Below are 12,105 nucleotides of genomic sequence, written 5' to 3'. Positions count from 1 at the left end.
AAAAATTAATTTGTTGTATCAAAGAAAAATGTTCACTCAAAATTTGCAATTGTTTTCAGTATGTTGTCATCTGATTTCTGATCATGTTTTATCCAACCATATTATTTGTGACATTTACTTTTTTATTCATAAAAAATTTCACGGGAAAATCGAGTGAAGTAAATGAAACGCAGTGATAAACGAGAAAGATCGTATTTCACAAGTACACGATGTAGTGCAATTTTCATCGGTACACCATATATGTAATAGCTGAAAACCTTCACCACGCGACCGAAGTTTCCCGTAGTCCGATAGTAGGCCTACCGGCAATTTGTGGAACTGACAAAATGTGGTAAGAAAGTAGTTAGTTTTGTCTACTATTTGAGAGCTTTTGTTTGTACATCGTCTTCAGCATTTAGCTGTTTTTACTGCCTTTTCATTTGTCTTCAGTTCAACGGGGGCCCGAAAAAGTTGGACATAAACTGCAAATTATGCAAACCGCTGACTGTCGTGACTGTAGAGTGTAGTGTAAACGTGGTTAGGCCTGAGTTCATTGTAACATTTTTTACACGAACGGCACGTAGGCCTATGCTATTTCTTTGCGTGCGGACCACATGCATGTGCGTATTCGAAGTGTACTTCAATCGGGGATTGTATAATTTGGGGACCCCAGTTCTTGTCGTTTTAATCTTCCAAAACTCGTAACCAGCCTTTCCAGGGGTCGTTTTTTTTTTTTTTTTAGAGTGGTGGGGTATTCTGCAATTACTCCTACCATGGATGCTCCTACATGTCCTAAACCAACCATGCTAACTTAAATCCACCATGTGTAATAACACTCAAAGTTTCCCGTCCTAATTTCCCTAAAAACTCAAAACCCTGCCCTCTTCACATCAACCATACTAGGCCTACAGTTATTGAGATGAGCAGGATGTCATAGTCATCAACCAAGGTGAATCCAAAGGCAAAAGTTTAAATGCAGGCCTCCCTTCTCTAGGAAAGGGTCCCCAAATATACATACAGTTCCCCTTCAACTGGACCTGCCAGTGTTTTCCAGTACATTCACCCTCTAAAGTCAAGTGGAGGTTCACAATCCCATACATTTCAATTAAGACAAACTGTCAATAAACGCCAAATCTTGATAAATATAATTTCACATGTTTGATTGAAAACTGTGAATAAACTGCTGGTTTAACATTGCTTAGGCCTAGGTGTATTGCCCAGGGCATTGTTTGTTGAAAGGACGCTCTCTTGATTTTTGAGCTCAAAACGGCATTAGAGTGTTTGACCAAATCGCTGTAGGCCTTTTTATTGCCAAGAAAGTATTGAATCTTCTCAGAGAATGTAAACCCTTGATTTCAGCAAAAGTCAGCATTGACAACTACAAGTATTTAAATTCAACTGTTTTGAATGCATTCTGTCCTTGTTTAGGGAAAAGCTTCTCCTTTTAAAATATTCAAAAATTCTTTCCTATTGATCCAGACTTTTCTTCCTAAGTTTGAGTGCTGCATTTTCCATTTGATTAAAACATAAATTTAGTTTTGTTGCAACATAATGGTAAAGAGGCATACATCAGGGTCCCAAAATTGGAATGTTTCACTTGAATTTCGTTCTAGTTATAGTGGAACATCTATAAGTTCTTGTTGATTATGCACAGTCATAAGCTGCTTGGACTTGATTTGCATTTAGATATGTTCATTTGTCACTGTGCAGAATTATGCTGCCCGTATCATAGTTCGGGAATTGGTAACCAAACAAGAGCAAGAGATATGCATCAGTTAACACTGAAGATCCTTCCTCGGTACTCTGGCCTGTTGAGCTGTCTCCTACAGGTCCAGACAAAGCGATCTCTCCATCTTTGTGCTGCAGTCACGCAGCGCATTGGGAAGAAGAATCGGGCTAAACAGGTGAGTTAATTTAAAACATTTTCAAATTCAATTATGTATAAGTTACGTGATTCATACATGTATGCAAATGTAGAAAGGATTTTCATTCCAATGTTTTTTACCAAATAGGCACTAAGTTTTTTAGAAAGAGTTCCTTACCTGGTCACCACAGTTCTCAAGTTTTTCAAACACCCAACAAGTTTTTAAAATGTGACCTAAATTCAACTTTTCTTCAGGCATTTCCAGTTTTCACAAGCTGAACAGACTTAGCTTGAATGAAAACTTACAAGGTAATGTGGCGTTTGCTTGGAGGCAAATGCATGACAGCGGGATACCCAACTCTTGCTTGTTTTCTACTCACGACTTGGATTATAGATTTTTCTTGTCCTGAAGTTGGTCAAAAGTGTAGCAAGGCCATAAAAAAAACTAAAGGGCATTTGGTGCGTGGTTTGTGACCCTATTTCAAATGTTGGTTTAATCTCTCGTCATTTTCTTAAACCTCATGTAGTTTCAGGAACATTTTCTCCCCAATATGAGACTTTTTTCTCAGTGCAACTCCTTTTTTTGCCAGGCAAACATCAGATTCTTGACCATGAGGTCAAAGTTTATCACGTTTCCATTTATTCCTGAGTGTTAATATGTGAGCTGAGTTGTTTGTTGACTCTTTCCAAGCCGCAAAGGTTTTTCTCCGGGTTCTCCAGTTTCGTTACTCCCTAAACATCATCACCTTTGATCTGTGGCTGTACTCTGTGGCCAGATATGGGTCCTTTTCTGCCTGGCTATGGGGCCTTTGTATATCCTTGGCCCGACCACACACTACACACAACAGCTGTCTATGTTATTTTTCCTTGCAGCTGTAAGTTAGGATTTTTTTATTGGAATTGTTGTAGAGTTTTAATTTAGGTTTTCTAACACAATTTTGTGGAGACTTTTCTGTCATTTAAATGCATATGATTTCTATTATTGTAATGCACTCATGAACATTGAATGGAATGAGTGCAATATAAATTAAATGAATTATTATTATTACTATTTGTATTATGGTTTTGCCCTAACCAAACATAAACACTGTATACTCAGTGCTTGTCCAAGAGCTTGTGAAAAACTTCACCAGCTTACTCCGGTGGGACTTGAATCCACAACCTCCTGCTTATTAGTGCAGACGTCTTGACCACTCGACCACCGAGCTTGCCATGGTCGGCTGGCAGGTGTAGCAGCGGGTACCGTAAACAATTTAAAGATGTACTTTGCGTTTGAGAGATGTGAATTTCTGTTATGAGTTTTGCCCTTATCCAACATATATATTTATAAGTTAGGATTTCTCATCCCCATAGAGCTATAAATAAAAAACTGGAGCGCTGACTTACATGTATGTACAAAGTGATGCCTGCTGGGCACATCCATGTATGTGCACAAACCTATGGAAAACTCGAAATTTTGTATACAGTAGCTTTTATATGGCGATTCCCATATCTGCAGCTGTATTCTAAAGCAATGCATCAAGAAAGCCGATACACAAAAAACCTAAATGCATAATCCGTAAATGAGCATTTAATTTTGCTACATGTAGGCACAAACATCTCAAACACAAGCACACATGCATTGCAGATAAATTTCACTGTGATTATTTTAATTGGATTTTTATCAGTGTGGGATGCACTTTGCATAATGCGGTATTCATCTGATTTCAAATATTCTACAAGCAAGCTCACTGATTCAAAATATCTGTGCCCAGGACGACGGCGGCAAATTTTCTCCTCACGGAAGATGAGAAATTAGTGCTGTAGTAATTTAATGTAAATTTCTGGTAGTCCTTCAGATACAAAGGTAAAATAAACGGAAAAAATTAGGAGCTTTAGATTAAACCAAACCTGAACTCAAAGCCAACAGCTGGAAAAAGCCTTAGGGGCACATTGATCATCTCATCGACTGCCATTTGGTCGCATCTGCACAGGTAACAAGTAAATATGCATCTTCAGCCATCAAGCCTTATCCCGTTCCAAGCAGCAAAGCTGACATGCAGCCAACGATGCCCAATCCAACACACCCTTACCAGATGCATTCTGCGGAACTGGCAGCCTCCCCCGACCCTTTGGCAACCATCCAGGATCTCAACCGGAGGGTGGAGACGGCCATCCAGAGCACCCTGGACCAGGTCACCCCCTGCCCCATTGAGCCCAAAGACGGGAACAAGGCGGAAGGGGAAGGGGAGGTGGCTGAGCCCAGCCAGGGCCAGTGGAGGGAACAGAGGGTTGCATTGGGTCAGCTCCCATCCTTGTATCTGCAGCTATCAAAGAGCAGACTTACAGGTGATCACATAGGGCTCATTCATCAATTTATAACTTTGCAGTCGGAAAATGGGACTTCATTGTTTTGTAGAATATAAACCTTTCAATGATTTGTAACATTTAGGAGTAATAAAAAGTCACTTAAAGAGTCTCTAATTTTGATATAATTATTCACTAACCCTTAGGGATTAAGTTAGGGAGCGTAATTTTTTTAAATGAGTTTCAAAATCTAACGATGGAAAAGATCAAGAAATTACTTTTAAAAATGCCTTTTGTAACTTCATTTATATGTATAGATCTCTGAGTAGAACAGAACTTTTTAACAAGGATTTTTTTTAAATTTGAATATATGTGTTCTTCCAAAATACAAAATCTGAAAACTGGCCTGCCCTTCAAATGTTAGTTTCACACGTTGCATGCAATTGACAGTTCTGAGGATGGTTCCCTTGTCCTATTTCCCCATCGGTAGGATTAGTGGTCATCTCGGCATTGGCAGGCTACGGTATGGCTCCAGGTGTGTTTGAGTTGTCGACATGTGCTCTCACAGCATTGGGAACCTTCCTGACGTCGTCCTCAGCAAACACCATCAATCAGGTAAGAGCAAGGACGTAGCTGTTCAGCCATGTCCAAATTTACTGGCTGTGGCTGAGTTGTACCCCAGTCTATGTGAATCGGGCAGCAGTGGCTTCCAGGGGCCCAAATACCGGGTCTGTCCACAGCCAAGTAATTTTCAGGGATGAGATTTTTCAGAATTTTTCCTGTTTTTGGGATTTTTCAAACGGTCCCTTCATATATGGAAAATTCTGAGTTGACCATAAAGGTGTTTTTACTTATAAAAAATAACATATAGAGCAGTTCTGAGATAAATGATGGGTTGAAACATATACATATAGAGCACACAGTCAATCCTAGGATATGAACCAGATGATTTTGCCTGCTACTTATTATTGTATGAGCAGTGAATATATGCTCCTTTACCGAATCGGAGTTGGGACGAGTCATACTTGACTAATTGGCATTGCATAATCACTGGGTGACCAACTCTCTGTGGGCCAGCTGGTTGGGAGCCACATCCATCAAGTCATACATGTCCCTTTACAGAGGGCCAATGTGTAACGTCATTTTGAACCAGGAAGTGTAGTGCAAACGGATGGTGTACGTGCGCATTTTGGTTCATGCGCTGGTGGTGCTAATGCCTTTCACACACATTATTATGACGTATTCACTTTGATAGTCTGTAGGGAAAAAAATTCTGAAACAGTTGATGTGATACTAGTGTTGGTTTGTGCTGAAGTTTGTTTGGCATTGGGGAAGAGCGCCTGTGTATTGGGGAAGAGCGCCTGTGTAGTGGAGAAGATCACCTGTGTATTGGGGAAGATCACCTGTGTATTGGGGAAGAGCACCCATGAAGTGGTGAAGAGCACCTGTGTAGTGGGGACGAGCACCTGTGTAGTGGGGAAGAGCACCTGTATATTGGGGAAAAGCAACTGTGTAGTAGGGATGAGCACCCGTGTAGTGGGGAAGAGCACCCGTGTAGTGGGGAGAGCACCCGTGTAGTGGGGAGAGCCCCCGTGTAGTGGGGAAGAGCACCCCTGTAGTGGGGAAGAGCACCTGTGTAGTGGGGAAGAGCACCCGTGTAGTGGGGAAGAGCACCTGTGTAGTGGGGAAGAGCACCTGTGTAGTGCGGAAGAGCACCTGTGTAGTGGGGAAAAGCACCTGTGTATTGACAGAATCATTGCTGTCTCTTTCTTGCAGTACTTTGAGGTTCCATATGATTCGCAGATGGCTAGAACAAGAAACAGGGTTCTTGTTAAAGGATTGTTGAGGTAAGGAAAATAAGGGAAACTTACAGATCACAGATTTATGAATTCCAATGTTTGATGTGATAAAATCCTAAGTTCCATAACAAAAGGTAAATATTGAATGCAATTCTGTGTATTGAATGTACTGTGAATCCAGTTGGTATGCAGGGCTAAAAATAGCCAAAGTTTGTTATTTTGAATGGAGGTTTTCAGTGTCCCATGTACATTTTATGTAGACATAGAAATGTTATCTTTCCTGAAAGTAAAAGATAACTTCTTCTCATCATTTCATTTTGACACATTAACAGTGTACATGTTCATCCTTGGAATTGTGAAAGTGCTGTAATTTACCCATAACTCTGTAAAATTCTGATTCTGTAGAATAAAGAAACACAGTTTTTTAGAAATCCAAGAGATATGAAGCTTGTTGAGCTCCGCATATTCCTGTACCCTTCACCCATACAGAATTCTTGCTAAAACCCTGGCTCAGTTTACCAACATAGCATGTTATCATTGTCAAATGCTGTGAGGCTATGGATTTGTGCACCTTTTGATGAAAATAAGACCACGTACTCTGCACTAGGCGGATGCGAACCAGTGTTGCAACTCACTATGTCCCACACACTGGATATCTTGTGAGTGGTCACATATTGTATTATACCACTGTGCTGTGCGCACATACCATCTTACAGAGAATAAATAAAAATCAATTTATCAACCCGCACCCAGGGGCACATGAAATTTCATAATATGGGCCATAAAAATGCCATAATGCTCAGGATGGGCAATACGGACCGCATACGAATCATTCATGCATTAGAGGTGGTATGGAATGCGTACAAAGATGGTTGATGTCTGATAGTGAACCAGTTCGATATTCCAACGATGCATACCCAAAATGAAGCGCATTCCGAGTTCATTGGAGAACAGCAGTATGAGCACATGAGTTCTGCCATATCAGCTTGGCCATATGCCAACCTGTACAGGTGCTTTCTCTCAAACGACTTTGCCTTCTGAAATGCTGAACTACCTTTTTCAATCAGCAATTTTTTTTTTACGCTATAGAGGGATCCCAATACAATGCTTTTAGCATTGATCTGCGCACTTCTGCATTTGAAAACGAGGCTGTATGTGTCAGCTTCAATTCTTAATATAATTAGACGATTGAGACAGAAAATAGAAAAAGGTATGTTAAATTCAGACTTTTCAGGCTGCACATTTCTGGGGAAGAGTCTTTCCGGATGACTTGACACGTGAAATCAAAAGAAAAAATCACGGCAATATACCACAAACTGATGTACCTGTGATGGTCGTTTATCTGCATGTGCATTGAGCGTGGTTTAAACTGAAATGGCGTCACACTTACAAACAGGATACTGTATGTACTGTGTCGACTCGCGGGTGCGCACAACGAAGTTCGACATAGAGAGCCTCGGTTTTGATGCGGATATGCGCAGACGATGCTAATGTGAAATCCCTCTGTTTGTAGCAGTTGATTCTTTACATTTCCATAGACATTCAGTACTCTGTCATTCAGAAATGAGTATGATTCCTGCAATACTGCTCTACTTTCATCACTTATTGTACTTTTGAACATGTCCCAGTTCTTGCTATCAGCAATATCTTACCAACGTTCATGCAGAAAGGCCATTTAATCTAGCAAAGCGAACTAATACTGCAAGGGCAAATTAATCTAACAAAGCCAATCAGTGTTTCCCCCAGAAATTTCTTAAAGCGCAGTGAGCTGCTACGCTATAACGCTTTGGGGGAAACACTGCCAATGTAATGTAGCAAGGCCAGTCTCATGTAGCAAGGCCAATCTCATGTAGCAAGGCCAATCTCATGTAGCAAGGCCAATCTCATGTAGCAAGGCCAGTCTGATGTAGCAAGGCCAATCTAATGTAGCAAGGCCAATCTAATGTAACAAGGCTGATCTCATGTAGTAAGGCCAGTCTAATGTAGCGAGACCAATCATTGCATTTGTCTTGGCAGTCCTCTCCATGCCGTCAGCTTTGCCGCAGTGGTCGGCTCAGCAGGAGTAGGCACCCTGGCCTTGACTGTCAATCCCCTAGCAGCAGCCATAGCCGCTAGCACCTGGGCTCTGTATGTGGCAGTCTACACGCCCATGAAGCGGCTAAGCATCGTCAATACCTGGGTCGGGGCTGTAGTGGGTGCGCTACCGCCTGTGATTGGATGGGCAGCCTGTACTGGGGGGCTGGAGCCAGGTGTGTTGACAGAGCTAAACACTCTTACTTCAATAGTGCATTCATGTCAAGTTTTAACGGTTTTTATTTGTCGTCATTGCTTGGCTGTCTCAGAAAAAACTTTAAGGCATCTAGCATGTGCTTTTATAATTTGAATTTTTTCACTGAAAATATCACCATCTTTTAATTGATGATTTTAGATCCACCAAGATATGTTCCTTGATTTCATTTTAATATTTCTGAATTCTTTCTGAACCAAAACAAAATAAAACTGACCCTGCCGGGATGCGAAGCTCAGTGGTTGAGGTTTATAATGCCTGATCAACAGGTCAGGGGTTCGAATCCCATGATGGGACACACGTTGTGATCCTGGCAAGCCAGTTTGCCGTCATTAGCCTCTCTCTGCTCCAGAGTGTAAGTGAGTGCTGATGAGAGTAGAGAGGGTTGATGTGCTTGATCAGCCATAAATGCCCGAAACAGCGGTATCAAGCTGTGTAATAAATACCCCTTACTATTTTAGGTGCACTCTTGATGGCCGGCTTCCTGTACTGCTGGCAGTTCCCCCACTTCAACGCCCTGAGCTGGAACCTGCGTAGTGACTACTCGCGTGGTGGGTACCGCATGATGGCCACCACCAACCCTGCCCTCTGCCGGCGGGTGGCCCTGCGTCACTGCGTGGCCACACTGGGCCTGAGCAGCGGTCTGGCCCCGCTGCTGGGCCTGACCACCTGGACCTTCGCCCTGGACTCCCTGCCCCTCAACCTCTGGCTGGTCTACCTGGGCTGGCGGTTCCACCGGCGGGCCGACAGCAAGTCGGCCAAGCAGCTCTTCAAGTTCACCCTGCTGCACCTGCCTCTCCTGATGCTGTTGCTCCTGATTAGTAAGAAGAGCCTGCACCCCGAGGAGACCGTCAAAGTGGCCCCTGGAACATTATGATGGTGCTGTTCAAGCTAGGTTAAATAGCAATCCATTACCTGTATATTTTAGAGAAGTGCAATGCCATGGATATTATTTTACACAAAGTCCAAAGGCTTTTCTTCACTTTCACCTGTGTGTAGACAGCGACCATGCAAACTGGAACAGTGATAGAAAGAGGGGTGCAAGAGACCTGTGAATGCCATTGCTATCAAGTGTCTGGTACCCGCACAAAGACACTAATGATTTGTGCACATTCAGATGAAAATGAGTTCTGCATTCCTGGTGCCAAGTGCAGAAAACCAGTGTGCTCAGGTGACGTGCTCGTAGTAGAAGCTCATATTTGCATTCACTACGATCCATTTCTGGTGTCTCGACTTCATGTGGAATGGAGAAAGCATGCATTGTTAAAGTGTGGTTTATTGTAGCATTTGCATTTGTCATGCTTTCAGTGTGTCTCAGGTGCTTCCCAATGCAAGTATTCAAGTGGCTTTTCTGACCTCTGCACTCTCTGCTTAGCATGCTGTCCAAGTCTTATGGACCGGTGTGATCTTTGAATGAAATAACAGGAGTTGGCAAATAGATGTTTGTGAGATTTTCACCTAGTAGAATTGACCCTTTGTCAACAGCAGTATTCTGAACTGAATGATTTCGTACTGGGATCATTACCGATGAATCTCGTGAAAATGCTGAATTATGTGCAGCTTTACCACCTAAACACACTTGCTCCAAACCTCCCCGAATCCAGAGTAATTCAACTCTGCGGTGTTCCCTTCCTGTGACGTGTTGACACAGTCTGGCAGTCTGTACACAAAGGGATGACTGACTGGTTTGGAACAAGTGCCCTGAGTCACTGCTGGTGTACCTGTACACATCACTGTTTGTTTTGAACAGACACATAAAGGCTGACTTGTCTGTGGAGTGCAGAGGTGGTTTGTATGTTGAATTTGGGCAATGTACAAGGCCTGCTTTATAGCAGGTATCACTCCGTCCATCACATTACCCTGGAGTGTTGCAAAAATATGAGGTTGGAGAGAGAAACATCGTATAAATCTTGTTCAAATAATGCCAGCAATTTAGCGTTTGTGGAATTTGGCTGCATACCAAAAGTTGGCTGCCGTGCTCTGTTATGAAAGCTGAACTTTTTAGCCAAAATGATAAAATCCGGAAGCAGTTAAGATGGAAGTAACAACATGGATACATTACAAGTGCGTGCACTTGGCTGAGTTGAGTCTCTAACAGTTGAAGGTTGTCTTACCTTCTTTCATTTCTGGCAACTGCTGTTGACGAAGTTTGCAGCAGCACCGTGTGGAACCTCATTTAGAAGTGCATGGGATTCTGAGAAGAACCGGCGCGCTCGACATTTCAGGCAGTGTTCTCTGTCCGTCACGAGCAGATGCAAAATGCATGCAGTCTGAAATGTTGAGTTCCCGTACACCGATTCTTAGCTACCCAGTCTTGGTCTCCCTGCCACATCCACCTTGCAGACCTTCAAAACCCATAATGCGGACGCTGTGGACTAGGAGTCTTGCTGGCATTTCACACGCGCCAAGAGTGTGAACTGGGTTGAATGAGGATGTACTTCAAAAGTTGGGTTTTTAAACTGTGTGTAAATATGTAAGGTATCGGCATGGATTGTACAGGAAGGCTTGTGTTTAGTCTTGTTACTTCTGCAGTTCTCTGCGGGCATTTGTTGGACACGTACATTGTAACGATTTTATCAAGTATTTTCTGGGTATGATGTCGTTGACATTTAAGAACTTATCCTTTCTACTTATTTATTTATGACTTTTGGTCTTAAATACCGATCCCGATGTAATGTGAACCTTTGGTATTTTATGCAAGGAGGGTCCTTTTTCCCTGAAGAGCGAAAGATTCAGTGCGTGTTCAGAAAGGGAAAGCATTGGTCACCGGCATGTAAGCATGATTTGTTAATTCCTGAGGTAAGCCTTCCGCAACTCGGTTCTTCTAGACCCTGGGGACATGTGTCAGGTATGAAAAGATGAAGCAAAATGTTTTCACATTGAAAACACTGCATCTTGGACCTTTTGTGCGAGATTGGTCACTGAGAAGCTTTGATTTAGACATGAATGCAACAAGAAAGCACCTTCTTTATAATTTAAAGGAGAGAAAAAAGAGATTTTGTTTTGGCAGACCTGTAATCTAGTCGGTCACGATGTCAGTCACTGTAGTCAGGTTGTAAGTCAGTTTGCAGGTGTTGGGGACAAAGTAGTAAGAAAGGAGTTTCTTTGTCACAATTCACTTTAAATATCACTTGACTTGAGACTTTGATTTATAACTTTTGGTGACTTGATGACGACCCCCTGGTTTTGTGGTCGAGTCGGTGTATCTAATGAAGATATGAATTCACTTTTTAAAAATAAAACTGATTTTTTTATTTATACATATTCATGCATATCCAAATTGAGCTCATTTTTGGCCTTTTTGTTTTGAGGTATACAGCAGAATTCTTTAAGACAAATTTTTAGAGGACGGGAAAAAAAGTATTGGACAGCAGAGCCCAATTTTTGTCTTTTTTTATATTTATGTTGGTAAATTGTTGGTTGGTGCATAGAGGAATGGCGGATCTGAAACTTCTCAAAAAAAAAATAAATAAATAAATAAAATCCAGTTCTGAATCCGGAATTTTGGCGGATTGGAGCACCAGCTTAAAAAAAAAAAGCTCCCGCCTATTTGTCCGACATTTTGTAGTAGCAAGGGCAGATGGTTGGCAATGTGTGTACAGGAGCAGCACTGGGCATTGATTCAAGCCAAGGGGGTGTGGGTGGGTGGGTGTGTGTGTGTGTGGGGGGGGGGTTTACCCCCTACCCCAGTCGTTCAACGAATGCCTTCACAATCTCCCTCTCGCAAATCAACTTCGGAAGGTACAAAAATCGATGCTCTTGCGATTGCGAAAGCTCAAAATTCTTGCTTAACATGATGGCACCCTTTTAGCGATTTCCTTATTTTTAACTTCATCACACTCACTAAGCTGGCTTTTCCTCGATCTGATGAGAACTGAAGCACGGGTGTT

The 12,105-nt window shown here is 42.2% G+C and overlaps 1 protein-coding gene across 1 annotated transcript; it reads left to right on the top strand.

The window, feature by feature from the left end:
- The first annotated feature begins 220 nt into the window (after positions 1-220).
- Positions 221-11,479, top strand: cox10 (cytochrome c oxidase assembly factor heme A:farnesyltransferase COX10). The gene is made up of 7 exons (XM_022254220.2): positions 221-331; positions 1,690-1,883; positions 3,817-4,171; positions 4,620-4,744; positions 5,906-5,976; positions 7,945-8,177; positions 8,677-11,479. Exons 2-7 carry the CDS (start codon positions 1,746-1,748, stop codon positions 9,090-9,092), a joined length of 1,338 nt encoding a protein of 445 aa, XP_022109912.2. The 5' UTR covers positions 221-331; positions 1,690-1,745; the 3' UTR covers positions 9,093-11,479.
- The last annotated feature ends 626 nt before the right edge of the window (positions 11,480-12,105 follow it).

This window comes from Acanthaster planci, linkage group LG07 (genome assembly GCF_054643075.1).
Source record: "Acanthaster planci isolate LZ-2023a linkage group LG07, COTS_SCS, whole genome shotgun sequence".
Taxonomy (NCBI): Eukaryota; Metazoa; Echinodermata; class Asteroidea; order Valvatida; family Acanthasteridae; genus Acanthaster; species Acanthaster planci.
The sequence above is the reverse complement of the archived record's forward strand: the minus strand, read 5'-3'. Positions and strand labels throughout refer to the sequence as shown.

What these genes read in the sequence shown, in the direction of transcription:
- cox10 (XM_022254220.2), top strand. Translation starts at nt 1,746, where the DNA reads ATGCATCAGTTAACACTGAAGATCCTTCCTCGGTACTCTGGCCTGTTG. An exon ending in AGAAGAATCGGGCTAAACAG is followed by an intron (nt 1,884 to 3,816) that starts GTGAGTTAATTT and finishes GCATCTGCACAG; the next exon opens with GTAACAAGTAAATATGCATC. An exon ending in CAGCAAACACCATCAATCAG is followed by an intron (nt 4,745 to 5,905) that starts GTAAGAGCAAGG and finishes TCTTTCTTGCAG; the next exon opens with TACTTTGAGGTTCCATATGA.